General features: G+C 42.2%; 1 protein-coding gene across 11 annotated transcripts in view; it reads left to right on the forward strand.

The window, feature by feature from the left end:
• Positions 1 to 25,077, forward strand: part of BLTP1 (bridge-like lipid transfer protein family member 1) — a 754,177-nt gene that overhangs the window by 509,148 nt on the left and 219,952 nt on the right. For 9 of the 11 annotated variants that reach the window (XM_082243836.1, XM_082243839.1, XM_082243842.1 and 6 more), the window contains 5 exons: positions 8,678 to 8,728; positions 15,137 to 15,343; positions 17,353 to 17,591; positions 19,848 to 20,092; positions 23,164 to 23,269. In XM_082243836.1, coding sequence (XP_082099962.1) covers positions 8,678 to 8,728; positions 15,137 to 15,343; positions 17,353 to 17,591; positions 19,848 to 20,092; positions 23,164 to 23,269 — 848 coding nt within the window. The remainder of the gene's footprint in view (positions 1 to 8,677; positions 8,729 to 15,136; positions 15,344 to 17,352; positions 17,592 to 19,847; positions 20,093 to 23,163; positions 23,270 to 25,077) is intronic. The other 2 variants (XM_082243840.1, XM_082243837.1) reach the window with 1 other exon arrangement.

Genomic DNA, 25,077 nt, shown 5'->3' on the forward strand with positions numbered 1-25,077 from the left:
CAAATTCAATTGGACAATACCATGGCCGTGGTCCATGTTAATCACCAAGGGGGCACGAGAAGTTTCCTGGCAGCTCGGGAAGTAAGCGCCATTCTAGGGTGTGCAGACCATTCAAGGAAGGTACAGAGGTTTGTGGCACGATCTCGGGATCCTCGGGCCGACGCCACAGACACATTAGTGGCTCCTTGGAGTCAGTATTGTCTGATTTACGCCTTCCCCCCTCTTGAACTTCTGCCAAGACTCCTGTGCAGGATCGAGGTAGCAGGGATTTCAGTCATTCTAGTACTCCGATCTGGTACTGCTGGTCTCTATGCTCCTTGGAGACTTCCTCTCAGGGAAGATCTGCTGTCCCAAGGGCCATGCTTCCATCCTGCTTTACAGTTGCTGGCTTTGACGGCTTGGCTGTTGAAAGCCAGGTGCTGAAGGATAGAGGTTTGTCTGAATCAGTTATTCCTACGCTGTTAAAGGCTGGAAAATCTACCTCTAGAAAGATCTACCATTGTACTTGGAAGAGGTACATTGCGTGGTGTGAGTCTCTTGGGGTTCTCCCTTTTTCCTCCAATGGGGGGGTTGAGCAGTGCCTGGCCTTGATCACCATCAAGGGCCGGGATTCGGGCCTTGTCGGTTTTATTTCAACGTCCATTGGCCACACAATCCTGGGTGGGTACCTTTATCCAGGGAATTGGACACTTGGCTCCTCCAGTGCGGTCTCCATTGCCACCGTGGAACCTCAATTTGGTTTTCAGTTCTCAAGAAACCATCCTTCAAAAATATCCGGGAGGTGCCCCTGCTTACATTGTCCCAAATGGTGGCCTTTTTGGTGGCTATTTCTACTGCGACCATTTCCAGATATATCAGACAGACAGTGATTCAGGCCTATTCAATTAAGGGTCCGGTTCCTCCTTTCCTTGTTAAGGCCCCTGGGCCTGCCGTCATCAGCTGTCAGTGCTGCCGGTTTGCAAGGCGGCTAACTGGTCATCTGTGCACACTTTCACAAAGTTTTATAAGGTGGATGTGTTGGCATCTACAGATGCTTCTTTTGTCCACAAGGTTTTGCAGGCTGCTATTTAGAGGACCTGGTCCTCTTTGAGGGTGTATTGTTTTTTTTAGGTGAGCTCCAGTTGTTTATGGTTGGGCTCCATGTTACCTGGTTGGCTACAGTTTAGCCTTGGAAATTCTTTCTTGCTGTTCCCACCCCTCATGTTTGACACTGCTTTGGGACTTCCAATGATCAAGAAGATAAGGAGCTGTGTCCGCTCACCACTGAGACGGCTGACATCTTCCCTGATGTTTCTACAGGGTTTGCAGGCTCAGGCTCGGTGATTTGCCAGAGCCTCAATTACGTCACTCCCGGGCATGTGCACGGGAGCCACCATTCACGGCACATGGCTGTTCCTTCAGAGCGCATGCACCAATGACGTAATCAGCGCTGTATACAGTATATATCTCCTAAACGGTGCAAGTTTAGGAGATATTTACAGTACCTATAGGTAAGCCTTATTATAGGCTTACCTATAGGTATAAACAAGGGGAGTGTACTTCCTCTTACATGACAGTTTTCTGCGCTGAACTTTTATAAACTGGAAAAAAATAGGTTAAGTTAAATACTGAACTATCACAAAGTACAACAAAGGAAGTGAGAATAAAACCTTACACCAATTTGTTGAAAGGGGTAAAAAAATCTACACTGATCTGTAGCTCAGTAGTATAAATCCTGGGGGTCAACGTTGTGTACACACCTACAGTATGTCTTTAGTTTTCCTTTCAATAATTTTTATTGAGATTTTTCAAGAAATGTAACATTCAGTACGTCAGTATACAGAACAGCTGGAACATTTAGCAGTTTACAGTTTCATGTCAGAAGAAAATTCACAAAACATTACAGAAAGATCATACAGTACTATAACTTCAGTAGGAAAATTAACATTATACAACTTTTGTGGGGCAAAATAAGTGCACTTATGAAGGTGGTACAAACAACTTTCCGAGGGTCAATGGGGTAGCGATAATGGTCTTCAAAGGACTGAGGTGTAGTTTTTACTGCCCGTCCAGGAGGACCAACGGTGGATAAACTTGGCCCCTTGGGCCATAGACAAAGCATGTGCTTTCTCCATAGAGAATTGAGTGTTAACCAGGCAGATGACTTCCAGATGGGAAGGGGGATCAGGTTGCTTCCAATGTCTCGCTATAGTGGATCTGGCTGCAATCAGTATATGAGTATACACTATGCACATGTCCAAAGGGATGTCATCTATACCTAAAGAGAGGAGGGCCATGGCTGGACTGATGGGTCGTAAAATACCTGTGACCGTAGATAGGATCTCGGACACCCTCCTCCAGAAGCCCCTGAGGCTTTTGCAGGACCAGAAAATGTGATAGATGGTGCCAACGTGGCCGCAGCCCTGCCAGCACAGAGAATCCGCTTGTTTATAAAATTTGGACAGGCGATATGGCGTGAGGTACCATCTAGTTAGGATTTTTTGGGATTGTTCCAAGTGCGTCACGCACCTAGAGGCCCTGTATGTGCTGCGGATAGCATTTTGCCATTGGGCGGCGGAGAAGGAGGTGCATAGATCCTCTTCCCACTTGGTCATTTGGGAGGTTTTGTAGAATGACAATTTGTTGTGAAGATGGTTGTATAACAGGGAGATGCCTTTAGTCTTAGTGATAGGGGATGAGCCATCTAGAAGAGGGAAGGCAGGTTGGGGGGGGGGGGGATGTTTCGAAAGAAAACTTGTTATTGAATTATACGGAAATCTGGCAGACTCAGGTAGGTCAAATTCGGTCTGAAGCTGAATGAAGCTTTTCAGGACAGCATTTGAATATAGTTGGGACACAGTTTGGATACCAGCCTTAGTAAATTTGGAGATGGAGGTGAAGGGAAGAAGAATTTGGAGAGCACATAAGGGAAATGAATTTGGAGTGGTTGGGGCATCTGAATCAGGACTTGCCAGCAAAGTCCTCCATGCTTTCAACGTCATTTGAGTGGTGATGGGGAGCTGAGCCAAGGGTATGGGTTTCCAAAGGTCCGCTATGAGCAGGAGGTGAAGATCAGTGGATTTAGATAAGAAGGATTCTATGGTCACCCAGGGTGGTGTGGGCGAGTAAGGAACCCACTGCTTGATGGGCGCAAGTTGAGCTGCTATGCAGTAATAGTGTATGTCTGGGAGACCTAAGCCTCCTACAGATTTATGTCAGACCATGTGGGAGTAGTTGCATCTGGCTCTTTTTTTTGCCACACCAGTGTACGCATCAGTTTGGTCAATGTGTTTATGTAGGTTGTGGGGATTTGAACCGGGAGGGTGCGAAAGACATACAATATCTTAGGTAAACATATAATTTTAAAGGCTGCAATCCTACCTGCCCATGACAATTCCGTGCAGGCTATGGATTGCGTGTCAGTCGAGATGGTCGCTATAAGAGGCTGCATGTTGGACGATAGCAATTTGGACAAGGGATAAGTGAGCTTCAGGCCCAAATAAGAGACGTTCTCGGACGTCCAAGTGTAGGGAAGAGTAGATTGCAGGTGTGAGACGGTTGATGGGTGAACCCCCATGTTCAGTATAAGGGATTTGGTAAAGTTTACCTTATAATAGGATATGTTGCTAAATGCTTGGAGAAGGTGGTGTGCCGCGGGTAGGGAGGTGAAGGGATGCGTAAGACTAAGGATCACATCGTCGGCAAATAAGGTAATGGAGTGGTGTGAATGTGAGAATCTGAAGCCTTGTATCATGGGGTGTTCTCGAATAGAGATGGCTAGGGGTTCTATAATCAGATTGAAGATAAGGGGGGATAGAGGGCAGCCTTGGCGGGTGCCATTCGTAATCGAGAATACTTTAGAGAGTAGACCAGAAGAAAGAACCTTGGCAGATGGGGAGGAATACAGAGCCAAGATCGCTGAGGCAAAGGGACCTGCAAAGCCGAACTTAGTAAGCACTGCTCTCATATACCCCCAGTGGACGCGGTCGAATGCCTTTTCTGCGTCAATAGAGAGCAGCAGAGAAGGCACTCGAGCATGCTCCGCCTGGTGCATGAGGTTTATCACCCTTCTAGTGGCGCCTGGGACCTGCCTGTCCCTAACGAACCCCATCTGATCGGGACCGATCAGATTGGGACCGATCAGATCGGGTAGGATCGCGGCCAGTCGGGTCGCCAATAATTTGGCATAGATTTTAACATCTGTGTTCAGCAAGGAAATGGGGCGGAAGTTGGCGGGGGTGGTGGGAGATTTACCCGGCTTGGGAAGGGTTACTATATGGGCCTGTAGCATTTCTGAGGGGAAGGATTGGGATTCAACGGTGTCCAAGAACAAAGTAAGGATGTGGGGTGATAATAGTTCATGGAGGGATCGGTAATATTCGTTAGTGAGTCCATCCGGACCAGGGGATTTGTTCATTGGAAGCGATTTGATGATGCGCAAGCGTTTTTGCTGAGAGAATGGGGCATTAAGGAACTCTATCGCAGTTGGGGTAAGTGCGGGGACTTTGACGCCATCTAGAAAATTTTGTATGGCGGTTTCAGTGGGTTGTGGTGTAGAAGTATCCGATTTAAAGTTGTATAATGAACCATAATAATCAGCAAAGGCATCAGCGATGGCTTGCGGGTGGCATAGAGATATACCAGTATGTGGATGCGTTAAGGAATTGATTTTGGTCTTGACCCTACGAGCCTTCAATCTGGAGGCTAGAAATTTCCCCGCTTTATTGTGCGATGTATAATAGGTAAGACGGAGGCCTACTAGTAGTTTATTGTGTTTTTCCCATGGAGTCTACGAAGGTCTAGTCTCAGAGAAGTCAATTTAGATAAAAGGGTAGGGGAGGGTGACATTTTGTGTTGCTTGTCTAGGAGTTGTATGTCTGCCAGTAGCCCGGTTAGCCGAGATGTAAACCTCTTCTTCAGTTTTGGCCTCCAGCTGGATCAGAAGGCCGCTAACATACGCCTTGTGAGTCAGCCAAAAAGTAGTTGGGGAAATTTCTGGAGTGTTGTTAATTTCAAAGAATTCCTGCAAGTGTTTTTTGATGGAGGAGGCAGACTCCTGATCTGTCAGGAGGAAGTTGTTACATCGCCAGAGGTACGTACTTGGGGCACTAGGGCCATTGTCAATGGACAGGTGGATAGCTGCGTGGTCTGACCACGTGATAGGGGAGATTTTCGTGTCAGTAACTACTTGGAGGGTCGGCAAATCCACTAGAAACAAGTCTATCCTAGAATATGAACCATGACGTGGGGAAAAGTAAGTATAGTCTCTTTCTTCAACATGGTGGTAGCGCCACACATCATGGACCTCGTCCGACTTGATCAGAGATACCAGAGTAGGCAGGTGAGATGGTCACTTAGAGGATGAGTCCAAGGAATGGTCCACCACCAGGTTGAAGTCTCCACACACAATCCCCTGTTTTATTTTGTTGATTTGAACCGACAATTTCTTCAAAAAGCGCAATTGGTGTGTGTTAGGAGCATAAACATTGACAATCATTGACAATAGTGTAGAGACAGTTATCGATAAGACAAACCAATATAATGTATCTACCTTCTGTGTCTGTCACCGCCTTAGAAGCCGTGAAAGAGACAGAATCAGCAATAGCAAGCAAGACACCTCGCTTCTTGGCAGAAATCGATGACAAGAAAACGTGTGGGTACTTCACATGATGGCAGGCGGGAGTCTTGCCACTATGGAAGTGCTTTCCTGAACAGCAATTATATCTGCCTTGGAGCGTACAGCTTCAGACCATAAAGAGAACCATTTGGCAGGGTGGTTTAACCCCTTAACATTGAGGGATAAACACTGTAAAGGCATTAAGTACAGTAATGGGTACAGATCAGGAGAGGTGGGTTATCGGATTGCCGTATGGCGGGATGGAGTATCTTGGGAGTGCGAGAGGGATGACTAGAATATGAGTTCTATGGAGATCACTGGACAGAAAAGGAATCACTTACACAGTACTTTGACGAAATGGGAAAGATGAGCAGTCCTTCGGAGATACGGTCCAGCCAATGTCAAAGGGTGGAGGGAGGATTCGTAGAGGATACACAAGGCTGGTGCTATATCCTGGGAGTATGAGGAGAAGTACTGCAAAAAGGGTGTTAGGGAAATAAAAACAGAGAGAACCAGCAGTACGATAAAACAATAGTCAAAGCACATAAAAAGGGTCCCAGGGGACCAAAGAGCAACTGAGGCTGCAAAGCCTGTGGGGGACAGAGTACGGTGAATGGTACTCTGATACCTGAGAGGGGCCCGGAGATCCCGTTGAAGTGAATGGGAGCGTCCTCTAGGACGGAGCATGAGATGGTTTGGACCTCCTAGCGACGACATGCCAATCTGGTTGGACATGTTGAGGAGAAGAGTTCCTGCGATTGGAAGGTTTCGGCGGAGGGTCCGGTACAATCCCCCATTGTCGGAGGAGGTTGAGGCCTTCATCCAGGGTAGAGGTATAGGAAGTAGATCCTTGATGTGTGATACACAACTTGGCAGGATATTTCCATTTGTATACAATACGATTGTTCCTCAAAGCCTTGGTAATGGAGTTCAAGTTCCTCTGCAGTTGAAGCGTGTGTTGCGAATAGTCGGGCAGGACCTGTAGTGTCGATGCTTGGTCCGGAAGGTGTTCCTTGCGGCGGAATGCTTCCAAGATTGGTTCCTTAGCCTGAAAGAAGTGTATGCGCATCAGAACATCGCGCGGAACTTCTTGTGGGAGGAAGGAGGGCTTGGGGATGTGGTGGATCCTATCAATAGCGAGGTCAGACGGAGAGAGGTCAGGAACAGCTGTCTTAAACAAGTCACGGACAAAATGTGGCAGCTGATTCGGGGTTACGGATTCAGGGATCGCCCTGATTTTCAAGTTGTTGCGCCGTGACCAGTCCTCCAAGTCGGCCAATTTTGCCTGAACACGGTGCATGTCTTTCTGATATAATGCATGTGAGTCAACCATTGCATTGTAAGAGGTAGTAAATTCACTCATCTTATTTTCCACGGTGTGGACCCTTTCCCCCAAGTCTGCTATTCCTCCCTGGCATCGCGTCATGGCGGCAATGATGTTGGCTTGAAGGGAGGTGTGTAAAATAGTAAGCATATTTTTGATTGTGGTATCTGATACTGGTTGTCCAGTTGTTTGAAAAGATGAGAACAGGTCTGGAGTGGGAGCAAAGGAGGATGAAGTGTGTTGATCAGAACTAACCTCCATGGAGAGTGCAGGCTGTGCAAGGTGCCTGGGTTTCATTCTAGGCTTGGACTTGGCAGGGCTCTGAGATGAAGGGGTAGGTGGTGTGGAGCCCCCTCAGCTGCGTGGAGTGTCCCTCTGTGCCTCGGGTGATGCGTGCAGCAGCGTGGGTATATGAAGTCCCTCCTCCTGGAGCTCCGGTGCGCTGGCCGCAGGAGGGTGGTGCGCGCAGCCGCAAGCCAAGTCTCCGCCGCCATTTTGGCGGAGTCCGGCGGGTACCGCGGGAAAGAAGTCAGAGGGTTTCTTTACAGCTGCTGCATCATTCCTTCTTCTCCGTTGGGCCATGTTGTTGGCGGGGTATTCCGGTGTCCGGTCCGGTATCGCTGGCGGTGCGGAGGACGCTCTGATGGGAGGTAGATATGATTAAAGCCGGGACCTCACAGGAGCGCTCAAGTTAAGCGGCCATATTCTTCGGCGGTCGCCACGCCCCCCCAGTATGTCTTTAGTTTTTACCTTGTATAAATATGGGTTCTAGGGCTTTAACACCCTTTTATAACAATACAAATGTATATAACTAGTATGTAATCAGAGGTCTTGATTCTGATTGAGGTTGGGGAACTTCACTCCTGTAAAATAAAAAGCAGTGTTTAGGTAACCCTCACGTCACAGCAATTAAAAGATGAGCACATGTTTATTTAAACAAATGACTGTTGCCTCACTTGCTGTAGCAATAAACTAAACATTACCACTATGATAAGCACATGTGATCAACATTAGAGATGGGGCAGAGAGGGGCCTGGCTCAAAAGGAACAATGGTCAGACTCCAACCTCCGCTTAGTAAACGTGCCTGGTGCAAGTGGGAACTAAAGGCTAAGTTATTTTAAAGTGTTACTAAACCCAGGAGCCTGCAGTCACTATATCTGCTCTCCCACAGTACACAGAACATGGAAATGCAATCGATTTAGTAAATATAAACTGCTAAATACCTTTTCTCATCAGCAGTATATAGTAGTCTTCTGACTTCTATCAGTTCCTGACTAAAGATTGTAGGAGGAGTTGTCATACTGCACTGAGCTGTCCTATCAGGATCCAGGACCCCTGAACCTCTGTCTAGACAGTGCTGATTGGCTCTGTGCTGATCACATGCATACTCCAAAGGCTCTGCCTTATCCGGACATGTTTTGGAGTCAGTTAAAAAAGAGTATGATCAGAGAAGACAGGATCGAACAGCCTTTTTACACAATGCAGAGGATTAACCCCTTAGGTTCCACAGTAAGTAAACAACCATGCTTTATTGCATATACAGATTGATTTTACTGTTGTGGCTTTAGTAACACTTTAAGTGTTTGTACTTAACTTTTGGGCTTTAATTACCTAGAGTGCATATAAGAGAAGCTATCTAAAGTCACTTTCTTAGGTTTTTCAACATGTAACTTGACAGATTTGCATTTATTTTTATCCTTTCTTTGGTTTTTTTTTTTTGTTTCCTTCTTGCTTTCTCTTGAACCTTCATCTTTAGACTGGAGGATTTCCCTACATCTCCAACAAGCACAGCCAAACAAGAGTTTCTGTATGTCCTGAGCATTACTTGTATAGTGGTTGTGATTGTGATGTGTTTGTTAGAAGTGTTTTATTTAATCTTTTTTGCATCCCTTATTATTATTATTATGTTCTTTGTTTAAAAGAAATATGGTAAGTATTTGAATTTGGGCAAATCCAGCCTGCATACAGACAAAAGGAGCAAACTTGCATTTAAATGAAGCAAACCTTTGTGTCTGTCACTGTGTATTAGTACTAGCTGCTTTACCTCTTCATAGCTTGCGTGAGGATCCTTAAATTCTCTCATAAAATACAATTGGTAATTGGGTAGAAGTGCATCATATGCTAAAATCAGTGTAGCTATGTATAAAATTCTGTGCTAATTTATTATGTGCAGATTTGAAAGAAGAAGAATTCTAAAAAAAAAAATACATGTATGAAAGCATCTTAAAGTAAAACTATAGCCAATTTTCCATAATTTGTCAGGGTATTAGAACAGGAAGTAAGTAGACTCCTCAAGATGGACACTTACAGCATTAAAAGTACTTTACTACAATGGGAAAAGGCTAACATGTCTGACAGGCTGTCTGTGTCTCTGTTGGGGATGTTTTTCTCATTTCATATGCAGTTACTAGGATAAGAGTTTAGAGATTTCTCCAGTGAAGACAGTAAGACTTTCACAGAGGATTAAACAGTTCCCTACCATGTTATATAATAGAATGTGTCCCATTATATAATATTTATTTGTTTTGACACTACACCCCAGTAACAGAGACTACTATAACAATGAAATCAAGTAGGTACTTTCAACGTGGTTGTAAAGCGACTTTTTAGGGGGGCACTAGGAAGATAGGATGAGCAAGGAATGCCAGCAGGTAACCCTGGAAAAAATGGATCAGGGTTGCTGTGTGAAAATCCTTTGCACAGAGCAGGTAAATATAACATGTTTGTTATTTAGGTAAAATTAATAAAAAAAAAAAAAAAAAAAAAGATCCTTTATAGTCACTTTATGGTGTCACACAATTCAACACAGAAAATGTGTTTGACCAAACAGTAAGGGCTGGTTCACACCACAATTTCTTCGTTCTGGATGTATTTCTTCCTGCGTGTTTTCTGGTGCATTTTTGCTGTGTTCGGTTGTGTTTTTTCCCTTCCTTTTTTTCTTCATCTCAATTTAGGATATGTGGATTCCAGTGCAATTTTGATGCATTCCAGTACGTTTTTCATGCATTTTGCCGTGTTCCATACAGAAAAAAATGTAGCATGTTCTACTTTTGTTGTCTGCACTGGAATGCATTGCACTGGTGTGAAATAGGGCAATTGGAATCCATGTTAAACACGGTCTATGCGTTTCTTAATGCAGAATAAAAATGTACTGGGCTGCATCTGGTGTGAACCAGCCCTAATACAAAAATATTACATTTTATTTACAATTCCATAAAAATACACACATAATTAATACAAAAGTACACAAAAAATGGGGTATTATTTAATATTAGTACCACAACTAGATAAGTAGCATAAAGAAATAGCACCAATCATGTCCTAAACGTGATTCTCGGGTCCTCTACTGCAATGGGTGATGGTTAACGAAGAGCTCATCCAGCTTAATCAATGTAGCAAGGATAAAGTACAATCCCTATTCAGGGTTTTAGAGCAGCATATATTCCCAACCAGATGATGTCCTTCTCAGGGAAGGCCTTGCATATTTCAGCAGGACAGTGCTAAACTACATAATGCATCTATGACAACAGCATAGAAGATTCTGGTTGCTTAACTGGCCTGCCTGCAGCCCAGACCTTTCACAAATTTTAATTATTTGGCACATCTTGCAATAAAAAAATATACGATAAAGAAGACCCAGGACTATGAGCAGTTAGAATTCTATATCAGGCAAGAATGGGACAAAATCTTCTCCCGAAACTCCAGCAACTGGTCTTAGTTCCCCGACATTTACTGTGTACTGAGGTGATGCTAAACTGTGATAAGCTTGGCCTGTCCCAACTTTTTTGAGACATGTTGCTGCCATCAATTTCAAAACAACCATCATTTTTTCTTTCTTAAAATGGTCCTTTTTCTCAGTTTAACCAATTGCTGACCGCCCCACGCAAATATACTGCGGCAGGGCGGCTCAGCTGCGCAAAATCACGTAGATCTACGTGATTTTTGTGCACGCGGTCCCGGCAGCGCACGCGCCGTCAGAGCCACCTTCCATCTGTGTTTAGACACAGCAGGATGCCAGCCGCTGGAGAAGCAGCGGCGATTGCCGCCGGCCTCCCGCGATTGTCAAAGAAACTGACAGAAGACCCGCCTGCTTATGCAAACAAAGCAGGCGAGTCTTCTGTCACACAGGCAGGGAGAGATCAGGAGTTTCAGCTGAAACCCCGATCTCTCTGTGCCTGTCACAGAACCCCCCCCCCCCTTACAGGGGGTAAGCACAGTTAAGCATACATTAACCCCTTTGATCACCCCCGGTGTTAACCCCTTCCCTGCCAGTGTCATTTATACAGTAACAGTGCATATTATTTAGCACTGATTACTGTATTAGTGTCACTGGTCCCTAAAAAGTGTAAAAAATGTCAGGGGTCCCATCTGTCCACCGCAATGTCGCAGTCCCCCTAAAAATCGCTGATCGCCGCCATTACAAAAAAAAATAAATAAGAAAATAAAAAGTCCAACAATCTACCTGTAGTTTGTAAACGCTATAACTGCGCAAACCATTTAAAATACCCTTTTTTGGGATTTCTTTACCAGAAATATGTAGCGGAATACAAATTGGCCTAAACTGATAAAAAAAAATTAATTTTTATATTTTTTTATTGGGAATGTTTTATAGCACAAAGTAAAAAATATGGTGTTTTTTTCAAAATTGTCGCTCTTTTTTTTTGTTTATAGCTCAAAATTTAAAAACTGCATAGGTGATCAAATACCACCAAAAGAAAGCTCTATTTGTGGGGAAAAAAGGACATCAATTGTATTTGGGTACAGCCTCGTACGACCGTGCAATTTTTCGTTAAAGTAACGCAGTGCCACATCGCAAAAAATGGCCTGGTCATTAAGGGGGTAAAACCTTCCGGAGCTCAAGTAGTTAAACATATTTTCTATTGTGAATAAAGTATAGGTTTATGAGATTTGCAAATCATTGCATACTGTTTGTATGTAGATTTTACTGGATAACAACTTTTTTGGAATTGAGTTTGTACAAAACCGCATTCCATTATATTCATCCCATTAGGTTTTAATAAATGTAGCTGACTTCAGACTCAGTCCCTGCTGTAAACCACAGGAAATATAAAATTTTAATCATGCTGTGTGCATGTGCAGCATGTGAACCACTTGAAGAAGACTGCAGGGGACATAAAGCAAGGCAGACCATGCCCTTTTGACAAAAACTCCAAATGTTCCAGGCAATAACTTCAACTGGCCTGATGGAACTCAGACTGTATTGCATTTCTATCACCCACTTATGGTGTAAATAGCTGCAACACACAGGAGGCCATCCGTATATTCGTTACACCATGTAAATAGCTGCAACACACAGGAGGCCATCTGTATATTCGTTCCAAACCACAGGTACTTTTAGTGCCAACCGCCAATATATCGTTAAATCAGAATGAATCTATAGATGCCTTGAGATGATACAATATACATTATAACTGTTCCCTAAGGCTTGTGGGAGTGGATTGCTTTTACTCCATGCATCTGGCAGAGACTTAGAGACACACAAAGGAAAGTAGTGTTGGATGATATGCAGGACCTTAAAGCCTAGTACACACGCAACGAATTTCCGCCGACCGGTCGTCCGTCTTTTGTCCAGAGTTGTGTTTTGTTGGTTGGAATATGCCTAGACTGCACACGAATTTTCCCGCACGACAATATTCTACTTCAGAAGTAATGTCATGTGTTGGTTTGCTTTCTTTGTCTTCTTTCTTCTCTGAGCATGCCCAGTCTTGCCCATAAGATTTTTCCCTGTCGAAATCTGTACTGACTGCACGAAAATCGGACGTGTTTTGACGGTGGACAAAAATTTTATAGCCTGCACACCAGGATTTTTTCGGCCGAAAAGTCGGAGTCGGTTGTCGGAAGCATCATACTAACAAGCCGAAAATCGGCAGATCGGTTGTCGGACGAAAATTCCCGGCCAAATTTAGACGCGTGTGTACGAGGCTTTAGAGTGGGATCAGCTATAACATACAGTATCATCTCAAAGCATCCCCTTACTCTTTCTGAAGATAAGTTTAAGTGCCTATCTAGAATATTTGGAGTTTTTGTCAGAAGGGCATGGTCTGCCTGGCCTTTTTATGTCTCTTGCAGCCTTCTGCAGGTGGTTCGGGATATCCACATAGGGTACCACACGTGCACACAATATGACCTAAATTTTGTATTTCTATATGGTTTGAGGATATGTGTAATTTTTTGTGTTACTCTTTGAGCAGACACATTTTCTGTGGTTAACTAAAAATACTGTGTTGCGCTAAACAAAGTAATTATAGTGCAAAGATTAGTGAAATACCAAAGAAAGCTATTTAAAGAGGAAGTAAAGCTTCCTCTGTAACTTATACCTATAGGTAAGCCTATGATAAAGCTTACCTATAGGTACTGTAAATATCTCCTAAACATGCACAGTTTAGGAGATATTTACTTTGCATGCAGCCAGTGACATGACTGGTGCATGTGCTCTGAAGAAACATTAACCCTATCCCGTGAACGTCGACATGCACGCAGGAGTGACATCATCGCGGCTCCGGCCAATTAGATGGCCGAAAGACACAAACCTGGAAGGAAGACTGGGTATAGATGGACGCCGTGTGAGTGGTGAGCGGGCAGTTCTGCGGGGGCTTCGTTTTAAGGTATTTCATAATGAGCTAGTATGCGATGTGTACTAGATCATTATGCCTTTGTCTTTCAGGTTTTTATTGTTTTAAAACATTTTGGGGAGGTTTACAACCTCTTTAACGTTTAAAAAAAAAATACAAAACAGATAAAAGAGAAAAAAATGCACACTTGTTACTCAAAGTCCATGTCATGATCCCATTATTCACTGAAAAATTAAATAAATTAGTGCATCCTCCACCAGTGTGATAAACTGTCACCAAAAATAAATGTGTAGAGGCTTCCCAGAGTTCCATGACCTCCTTAATTTTAAAGAAAAGGTAACTCACATGGGTAGAAGCTCCCTTACACACTGTAGGACACACAACTTGATAGTAGATAAAATCCAAAGACACTCAAAGATATCAGATTGTTCTCACATTAGGGGTAGAGAGGACCCCAGGGCCTGTTGACAGGGTTTCCTCTGATGCCAAACTCTCTTGCACTTGCCACTTTAAAAAAAATGCATAAAAGGACACCCGTGCTCCACTTAGCATGAACTAGATACCACAATTTTAGTAAAAACTGTACTTACACAGAAGAAAGGCAGATGCAACGCTGTATAATAACATCATCATAAAGGACACATCCAAATTGGGATGATATCATGTGTGTGACCCTGCCCTGACCAGTTTAGTCAAATATGACATTCTCAGAGTACTCAGATTTTCTGTGGTGAATGGTGTGACACATTAAAAGTCTCTATTTGATGTACAAGTAATTGCTGTAGTACTTTCCCCGCTATGCAAAACAAAAAAGGTTGGTTTGAGTTCCACTTTAATTTAAATTTGAACACCACTAACATTAACCTAATTAGATGCACATCATGATCTGCAAAATTTTTATTTATGCCTGCTGCACATTATAAAATAATTGCCCTTATTAAAATCAATGCCTATTGGTAAAATCAGTGACTGATATCTTGCTCTGATCTTTGTATGTTTTCATGTTCCTTTAAGAAAACAGAATATGCACACATTGTCTTGGCATTCCAGTCAGCAAGATCTTATCTAATTTACCCATACTTGCAGTTGCAATTTGGAAGTATATTCTGGTGCGCTGTTTTTAGTAACAGGTTACTCGCAGATTCCCATCTTTACTCTTCGATTGTGTCAGCTTTGTAGGTTGTTATGTATATGCCTTTTATAGAAAGGGATATTTCATCCAACATATTTGCAGTCTTCAGACGCTTGGAAAGGGAAGGTATGTCACAAAGAATGAGATAGAAGAGTAAAGATCCCTGATCCCATTGATATGCCTTATTTGGTGGTTGTTCCACTTGTATGATACTTCTAGTTAGAATTTGCACTTGTATGCAAATGAGCTGTGTACAGGATTGTCTGGTCTTCTAACTCAAATTATAAACCAGAAATTTTACACTGCAATTCTGTACTGACCAATACAGGTAGTTAGTTGTGAAGTGTTTTGCAATGTACTTTATCTGAGACTGGACAAACAGGAGCATGTGTGCAGTCACTGCATGAAAATTGATTGGTACTACCAGCTTGACGGAGGGACATTCAGTATATTCTTTTACTAATCCCTTTTTTTGTTTTTTTTTACACAGGACCGTGGTCAAATGCAGTATTGCAAAGTCCCAGGCACTGTATAGTGCACAGAGGGGCCTCCGAACAAGCAATGCTGCTGTCTTCAAAGTCGGAGCAATCAGCATTAACATTCCACAGCACCCAGCTACATTGCACAGCATGATGGTGCGCAGTTCTCACCAGCTCTCAAAGCAGATCTCAGACCTCATCAGGCAGCCTTCAACAGTGTGAGTTGTGGTGTACATATCAGAAATTAGTTCAGTTGGCCCTCCATTTACATATGCTGCAAGTAAAAAAGTGTCTGAGAACATAGCCTAAAACAAGATCATTTCACAGTAGATGATCCCTTCAGAAGACTTGACAAGTGTATGTAAAGCAAAAACTTTTTTTTTTTGTTTTGAGAATTTAGCGAGTTTTGGGACAGTGTTCAAAACTTGTAACCTTGTCAGTTTTTTTTTTTGCTGTTTCCAGTTAAGTAAATTTTGCTTTATTTCCTGTTCTGTACACACACACAACAGGAAGTGAGATAAAACCTCCCCAAAGTTAGGGAAATCTCCTCTCAGACACTTTTCCCTTTATTTCTGTTCTGGTAACAACCTAAAGTGTTTGTTACCCTAAAAAAACAAAATGATCCTGTTCCCTTAAAGCATGTTATACAGCGCAGTGCTTGTGCTGTGTAATTTGGCCACTTGTAACATCTAAAAAACCTGGCTGATCCTGCCAATTTCTACACTCCCCTCTGTAAACTGACCACGGTAAATTGTGGTCAGTGTATGTGCCTCTGTCATATGCATGCCTGCTCTCTGCTCTCCTGTGTCATCCTCTCTCCTCCCCCCCCCCCCTCCCCTCCCCTCCCCTCTTTGCCTGTCAGCTCCGTGTCATGGCCAACCCACCCCTCCTGCTGCTGAAATAACTATTATTATGTTATATAATCCTCTTTGTTTCCTAAGCCTGTGTGCCTCTGTCTATGTGTTTTATAAACCAAATGCTGTGAATACCTGATTTTAGTGTGCTGCTCGGCGATCACGTGACCAGCTGGCTCTCTCTCCCCTCCTCTCCTCCCAAGTGATGTCAGCAGGGGAATCTTCGCCCCGCTCCCTGCAGCTGGGAAAGGAGAGAGCCGGCTGGCCAAGCAGCACCCTGAAATCAGATATTCACAGCATTTTTGTTTACCTTTTTATAATGGTCACCAGAGCAAATAGAGAAAATGAAATTTGTTTATTGCCATTCCAGGTGTTGTCTATAGTAATATAGTATAGCATAGTATCCAAAAAAAAAAAAAAAACCTTTCACTTTAAATACCTTACAAATTTGATAATAACCCCTTCCCGCCGACCGTACACCTATATGTGGCCTCACGGAAGTGGTCTTTTTTCCGTGAGGCTGCATATATGCGTATCCCCTGCACAGCACGCTCCCAGCACAAAGACCTGGCTCTCACCGAGAGATCGGGACCAATGATCGGGACCTGGGACTTTTGATTCCAGTTCACCTGATCGCTGTGATAGCCAGTGATCAGTCCCTGTGAGCCTATCCCTGTGTATACTTCCTTTTCTGAATGTAGAGAAAAATACCTTGTATCTTCCTCTTCTTGCAAGAGAGGAAAATGTAAACAAGCCAAAGTGTGTAAAAAAAGAAATAAAAAAATTAAACAAAAATAAAGAAAATAATAGAAAGATTAATGGTTATCAGAATTAGTGTTAGGGACGGGGTCAAAGGTCACAGTCAGCATATTTTAGGAAAGGAAGAAAAAAAAAGTTAGTGTTAGTTACTGTGTTTTAGGCAGGATTAAAAAAAAAAAAAAAAAATGTGGATCATTGTTTCTATACTGTACTACTGGTACAAACAACAACAAACATATGTGGTATCACTGCAATCATCAGGAGCAGGAGAATTTATTTTGGTTTGCTCTTTGGTTGTAAATTATGATAGCAAGAAATATACAGCTACATTTAAAAAAATATATATAATATAATATATATAGATATATATATATATATATATATATATATATATATATATATATATATATATACAGTATATATATAGATATATAGCTATATATTAGGCCAGTTTTATTTTAATTTATCAGCATAATTAAACATTTACATCAATTGTGATAAATTACATGTAGAGGCCAAGGTGGAGCATTTCAATTTTTATAGATATTTCCAGATGTTTCTACCAGATCATTTGACCAATGCCTGTTACACATAGATTGATGTTTCTTTTACAGGGTGCCCCCTCCCAAGGAAGATGTAGCAACTCCATTACTATCTGAAAAAACCCCCTCAAGTGTTAACCAGACTCCAATTGAAACTATTGTATTCCCTCAACTCCCGGAAGGACTTGAAAAAAAGCCTATAGTGCTGAAGTTCAGTGCAATGTTGGATGGTATTGCTATTGGAGCTGCATTGTTACCGTCCCTCAAAGCAGAGTATAAAATGGGGAGAATGAGAAGCCATGGGATGACAGGTAAAAGAGAGCTATAATGCCTAATGTTAAGTTGAGTCACATACAGGCTCAGTTCACATATATGCGAATTGCATGCGTTTTGAACCGCATCCAAATCACATGAGCTGGTTCACATATGTCTGGGCTGGCTGCAGTCAGTTTTTTTTTTTTTTAAAGAGTCCTGTGTGTTTTTCAGTCCAATTAAGATGTGAATTAAATTAAAAAATCTCACCTGAATACCTAAACCAGTGAAAAAACTACACCGGATTCCTTTTAAAAATCGCAATTAAACCGCGGCCGGACATGTGTGAACCGAGCCTCATTCATTCTTGTATAATAAATGTTGATTTTACAGTAAAAAAAAAAAAACGATGTCACGTTTAGTGCTTATCAAAAAATATACTTTCTCTATCCTTCACGACAGACGCAGCTCCATATTCTTCTTAACCATTGGGTTATGCTGCACCCTACAGGAGTAATCCCTGGGGGTATACACCCACTCACTCTGCTATAGGCATTGTTTTTTTTCTGCCTCGTTCAGGAGCCCTTTCATCCCTCCGGCACAAAGGAGAAAGGATCTAAGCCATTTAGATCATCTGGGGGTTCCAAGAAGATGTGGTCAGGTAAGCCGAGAGCAGGCCCTTCAAGATCTGAAGACAACTCCCCTTCTGCATGAAGGGGGGCGCCCTCACCTGTAACTGGGGTGGGGGGATGTCTTTGTTTCTTTCCGGACCTCTTTGATTCAGGACAAATGGGTCCACAAACCAATCCGATCGAGTTACAAGATCGATTTCACGTCTTGACCATGGGACAGATTCTTTCCGTCCAATCTACGCCTATCTCCAGATCGGCTAAGGGATGTACGAGAGGCGGTACAAGATCTGCTGTCACAAGGAATGATTGTGCCGGTTCCCTCTCGGGAACGCTTTCAGGATTTCTATTCAAACCTATTCACTGATCCCAGGAAAGAAGGCAAAGTGCGTCCTATACTGGACCTCAAGACTCTAAACTGTTTTGTGCATTTACTGAAGTTTCGAATGGAGTCCATTTACATGGTAGTGGCATCCCTACACCAATGACACTTTTTGGCCTCCATCGATATCAAGCACGCATATCTACACATCCCTATTTATGCTGGACACCAGCGTTTTCTTTGCTTCGCTGTAGGAGAGGAGCATTATCAATTTGTGGCATTACCTTTTGGTCTCTCCTCTGCTCCCAGAGTCTTCACCAATGTGTTAACTCCAGGATTAGCATTACTGCGACAGCAGGGGATTGCAGAACTGGGGTATCTGGACAATCTTCTCTTAAGAGCATTCAGTCCTGTTGGGTGACTTGTCAGTCACTGTACGGACTCTGAATTGTCAGTCACTGTACGGACCCTGAAAGAGTTCGGTTGGAACATCCGTTTCAAAAAATCTGCTCTGGCCCCATCTTCCAAACTGGATTATCTGGGACTGACTCTGGTCTCAGCCTCAGCGAGGGTGTTTCTCCCTCTGGAAAAGCTGCAAAAGTTGCAGAGGGTGATTCGCTTGCTGTTATCCAGCAATCTGTCCTCTCTGCAGACTTGCATGCGAGCGATAGGCCTAATGGTGTCTACCTTGGAGGCGCTTCCATTTGTTCAGTTCCACATGAGACCTCTGCAAAGAGAAATTCTTGTCAAGTTGAACAAGGATCCAAAATCTTTGGACAATCTGATTCGGCTGAGTCAAAACACAAGAAGTGCTCTACTGTGGTGGCTGTCTTTCTTCCTTCCCTTGTATTGGACCGTGGTAATCACGGATGCCAGCCTGTCCGTTTGGGGTGGAGTGCTTGGAAAGATGTGTTTTCAGGGGACCTGGTCTCTGGAAGAGTCATTTTTCAGCTGTAAAAACGCACTATATCTGATAAAAGCTTAAAAACGCTGTAAAACATGGCTATTCTGCATTTATCTACACTTTTGAGCCATGAGCTTTTGTGGAGGTATAGTTTTTCTAAGAAAAAGATAAAAAAAACGCTACAGCTGAAAAACTCTACTGCAAAAAAGCTGAAAAACTTCTACAGCTACAGCTTTCTACTGACGTTTTGTGTGCATGAGGCCTTAAAGTGCTTTTTTTAATTTTCGTTTTGTTAGAGTTTGGAAGGGTCAAGACCCGTGTCAGTTTATTTCTAGTTGATCTTTGTTTTGATGATTTCTTTGACAAATTGTAGATAGCCTTGATCCTCTGCTATAAAGAAAATAATATAAACATTCCTTTGTTTTTCGTATTTTAAATGTTGGATGCTTTTTTATTGCAGGTGCACAGACCAGGTTTACATTTGAGCTCCCAAATCACAGACTGCGCTTCACATCCAGGGTCTCTTCTACAGATATGTCAACTATTCCCCCCTCAGCCAGTCTCAACCTTCCTCCAGTCACCATGCATGGTAAATACATCATGGAAGAGCATGACAACTACTCAGATCAAGCCTGGAGCATTGAAGACCTTCCTGCTAAACACAGTTACTACCTTCAGGGAAACTATTTACGTTGTATGGCTGAGGTAAGTAGCCTCAAAAAAAGTACACTCACAGTTTAAACCATATTTACCCCTGCTGCGGGGTAGTAAGTGTTGGGTACCTAGCTAGCATGTAATGTACCATTTTGGTATTAGTTAATTAAGGTACCCGTGGAGGATAAAAAGCCCATCACTAAATAATCTCAGTACAGCAATGTCTCTGTGAGGAATTTTTTAAAAGACTGTTAAACTGCGTAGCATCTTGTGACTTTCATTTGAGGCTGATTATTGACCACACAAGCCTATACATGGTACCAGGCAAATTTGCTTAGTTAAATGCCCTGGTTCGGTGTCTGGTAGATGTGAAACAGATTGTGCAGGAAGGTTTGTGTATGTTGCTTTTTTATTCTACAGTTGTATAATGCTTGAGCAAACCTCACTGGTTTCTACAACCCTTCAAAAAAATCAGCGATTGAATGATGTAATGCTTTGGGGGAATTTTACTAAAACTGGAGCAGATAGAATCCGGAGCAGCCAGTCAGTTTCTAATGTCATCTTGTTCAGTTAAACTTAAAAAATTAAAGATAGAAACTGATTGGCTGCCATGCACAGCTGCTCCTGTCTTTGTAAATCCTCTTCTTTTTTTTTCAGTTTATTGATTACATGGCTCTTTCACCCATCAGAGCTGAAAGCAGAAATAAGCTTCCTCAATCAACATTAACTATTTTTCATTATTATCATGCAGCTAGCATTAGTAAATAGATAGGAAGGTATATTATATTTACATGATTTAAATATATATAGATATAATTTCTTTTTTTTTGCATTTCAGTTGGTTTCCGGTCAAGACCAAAATGATATTATACATCCCATGAGTCATCTTGGGCATTTTCTTTCTTTCATCTAAAGAGGGGGCTTTCTTAGTAAACCACACCCAACTGCCTGCATGCCTGAGCAAAGGCCAGATGAATTTCAGGAAGTAAAGGCTACAATTCATGCATGCTCAACCTGTGGCCCTCCAGCTGTTGTGGAACTACAAGTCCCATCATGCTTCTGCCTTTGGGATCATGCTTAGAACTCTCAGCCTTGCAAAGCCTCATGGGACTTGTAGTTCTGCAACAGCTGGGGAGCCACAGGTTGAGCATCCATGGTCCACATGAATCATCTGCCATTGCTCAAGATGGCCATGGCTAGAAATGCTAGAGGAGTGTTTTTCAAAGTGATTTCTCAGCAAAATAAAGCATGGAGACATGGATGAATGGCTGAGTTTGCGTTGAATATTAAAAATGAATTATATAGTGCAAGGCTCGACAAATCCTAGACGTCAGATCGCCATTACAAGGATGCACAATTCATATCGCCTGAACTACATGTCCCGGATGCTGGGCAGTTTACTTGTCAGATAAAAGGATTCGGGCAGCTGCGCTTCCTCCGAAGTGCTTCCACAAATCCCAGGCTCGGCTTGCCCATCTGCAGGCCGGTAGGGGGGAGGGAAGAGAGCAGACACACATCCTCTCTCCTCCCCTTCTGGTTGCTTACCCGGAAGTGATGTGTTTCAGTTACCCCAGCCATCAAGGCCATGAAAGAATGTATTGCAGTCCGATGTGCATTGCTTTACATTCAGTTGAACGCAGGGGAGACCCTGGATGTCTTAAAGAAAGTCTGTCCCCTATGTGATGAAAATAAAAGTTAAGTAAAAAATTAAAGTTACTCCGTAACACATAAAATCCTCCCACCCCCACATATTTGCACGAACAAACATAAACACACGGGTTGGGGTGCTTATGCCTGAAAACGTTGATTGCCATACTTATGCTACATATTGCCGAACATGCCGGAATGAGAGCAATAGTTCTAGCTCCAGACCTGCTTTGTAAAGCTTAACTGATGACCTATAGGGGGCTTTTAAAGCATCAGGGCGCTGAAGTTTGTAGCCATTTCATGGGCGCATGCAAATGTAAGGTTTTACATTTTGGGTATCTATTTACTCAGTGCAACCTCAGCTTTTTTATTTTACAAAAACAATTAGGGATTGGGTAATTTATTGCATTTTTGTACCCCCTAAAATTAACTTTAATGTGTTTTTTACAAAATTGTTGTGTTTTCTAGACCTTTGCGGTAATATCATGTGATAAAAAAAGTGGAACTACCACTATTTTATTCGCTTTAAGTCTGGCCATGTGGCACTTACTTGCCTTGCGCAAGCAGGATTCCCTGCATTCATTGCCGCTGGTGTTATGCCAAACACGACATCCTTTCCGATGTGCCTGTGCCTGGCTTGTCCTTGCTGACCTCCGATGTGGCTGCTTTGCCAAACGTGGCATCCCTCCAGATTTGCCTGGGCCACATGGGGTCTGCGGGATACACATCCCTGTTCTAAGGAGTAAAACATCACACCTGTTTGAAGTTGTCGATTTAGTCATTTTTAATATTTTGTTTTACATCACTGCTGTTTTCAAGTTATACAGCTGAAAATAGAAATCCAGTAAACATTTTTCAATAAATTAGCAAATAAAATTACAGGCCTTCGCTTTAGGCTACATGCAATTTTAACCTGAACTGTGGAAAGGAACATACCCTTCATAAGCCAGCCTGCACAACACTGACTAGTGCCAAAGTTATATCTTACTTTTATGTTTCAAACTATTAGGCTTCATACACACCTATGCAGTTTGCTTTTGAGCAGTGCCTGCAGTTCTCTGCATTTTTTTTCACCACTATTTTGTGGTGATTTGTGTTTTGCGTTTTATTTAATGCTTTTTTTGGGGGGGGGGGGGATTTTTTGGGCAGATTAAATCACAGCAAAACCGCAATAAAAACAAACTACATGTTTTTCTGCAGCTTCTCAGTCAAAATCTATTGCAATAAAAAAAAAAAAAAAAAAAAAACACCGTTTTTCATTTAAAAAAGTCCCTGACTCTTTCCAAAAATGCAGAGGCACAAAAATGCATTGATGTGAATGTGTTCCATAGGAACCCATGTTAAAATAATGTCCTGCGATTCTGAAAAAAACATAAAAAAACGCATTGGTGTGATTGGAGCCTTACAGTGTACTGCTCTTCTGTTTATTTTTGTTGTCAGTTTGAAACTTTACAGACTGTCCATCTGAATTACAGGTTGGGTCATTTGAGCACAATCTAACCACTGACCTACTGAACCACCTAGTTTTTGTACAGAAAGTCTTCATGAAAGAGGTCAACGAAGTAATACAGAAAGTCTCAGGTTTGTGGTGTTTATTTTGTTTAGAATTACTATTTTTATTTCAACTTGGTTGTGTAGTTACAAAAAAACTACATTTAGAGACGTTTGTTAAATAACAGTAAATGTACAGAACCCTAAGGATTATTTCAAAAAACAACACGTATTAATATGTGTATAATTACACTATACCCTCATCTCATAAATTTAAAGATTGTAAAAGTTGCCATTATGTTCAGTTACTGATATCATCAAACTTAAAGGGATTGTAAAGACAGAAGGTTTTTTTTTTTATACCAATGCATTCTATGCATTAAAATCTAAAAACCTTCTGTGTGTAGCAGCCCCCCTAATACTCACCTGAGCCCGTCTCTATCCAGCGATGTTACAGGAGTGTCTAAGCTGCCCTGTACTCCCCTCCTGGGTTGGTTGAGACAACAGCGTGGCGGGATTGGCTCCTGCTGCTGTCATTCAAAGTCTGTCAGCCAATTAGGAGAGAGAGGAGGCGGGGCTGGGTCGCTGCGCCGTGTCTGAATGGAGGGAGGGGCCAGGAGCACTGAAGAGGGACCCGAGAAGAGGTGGACCTGGGCCACTCTGTGCAAAACCAACTGCACAGAGCAGGTAGGTATAACGTTTGTTATTTTTTTATTAAATGAGAATTTACAGTCACTTTAATGTCTACAATTAAAATGACTACAAACACTATGGTATTTTCTAATACCTTTAAATTTTCTAGAAAGAGCACAGTAGATTGTACACCTGTCTAAAGTAAGGCAAATCTTTTAGACTTTTGTTTTAATTCCTGAGTTTGTTTTTAAGCACAGTTTCAATATAATTTGAATGCAAAAATAATTTCTCTAGCATGATCTTCATGCAGTTGATTTCAAGAATGAAATATGATTATTGGAGCACTAAGTTCTGTTTAACAACTGGCAGGGCTATAAGAAAAACACTTATCTTAGCTGATCTGGCAGTCCTGTATGTATATGAATGTTCTGAATTATACCTGGGTGAAAATTGAAGACCAATTATATTATTGACTGTTGGCTTTGAGCATCATTGATACTATTAACAGTATGGTTTTATATACTTAAGTTTTGACTGTTCATCCAAATGAACCATTTAGACTTTTATGACTTTAGATTAAAATTAGAAATTATCACTTTAAATAAAACCTGTTGTAAGTAATATGTAGGCTGCCACTGTCAACATACTATTCAGAAAATGCTAGTTACTTTGCTTTAAATGGCTACTTCATTGCATGCTTTTTCTGGGACAGTGTCTCAGAAAGTATTGAGGCCTTCAGAGAAGTACAATTGCCAGACAGCTAGTTTTCGAAAAGGTTAACAGTGGCCACCTACATATTTCTTGTTGCACAGGTTTTATACAAATGTTTTATATATTAAATGGTATCCATAATGTAATGCAGTGTTTAAATAATACTTCCCTTTTTAACCAGCACTGCCAGCTTAGTCAGATGTGTGACTTTTTTGGGCCTTACAGCCTGCTGCATCCTTTAGATAGGTGTAGGTCTCTAAAATCGAATGCATCTGCAGGGTTGAGATAAAGGTTTGCCATAACGTCCTGCAAATAAAACTAGATTACTGGATTGGAGGCTAGAGCATGAAGATGAGCTTTGTTTGTAGATTTATTACTAACATCCCTTGCATTTAAGAGCCGGTTTACATTAGCGCGACACGACTCCTTACTACTTCAGGGGCGACTTGTGCATTACATTGCACCACGACTTTGGAGCGACTTGCAGGGACTTAACATAATGGAAGTCTATGCAAGTCGCTCCGAGGTCACCCCGAAATAGTACAGGACCCTTT

The sequence above is a fragment of the Pelophylax lessonae genome, assembly GCF_965119305.1.
Source record: "Pelophylax lessonae genome assembly, chromosome: 1".
Classification (NCBI taxonomy): domain Eukaryota; kingdom Metazoa; phylum Chordata; class Amphibia; order Anura; family Ranidae; genus Pelophylax; species Pelophylax lessonae.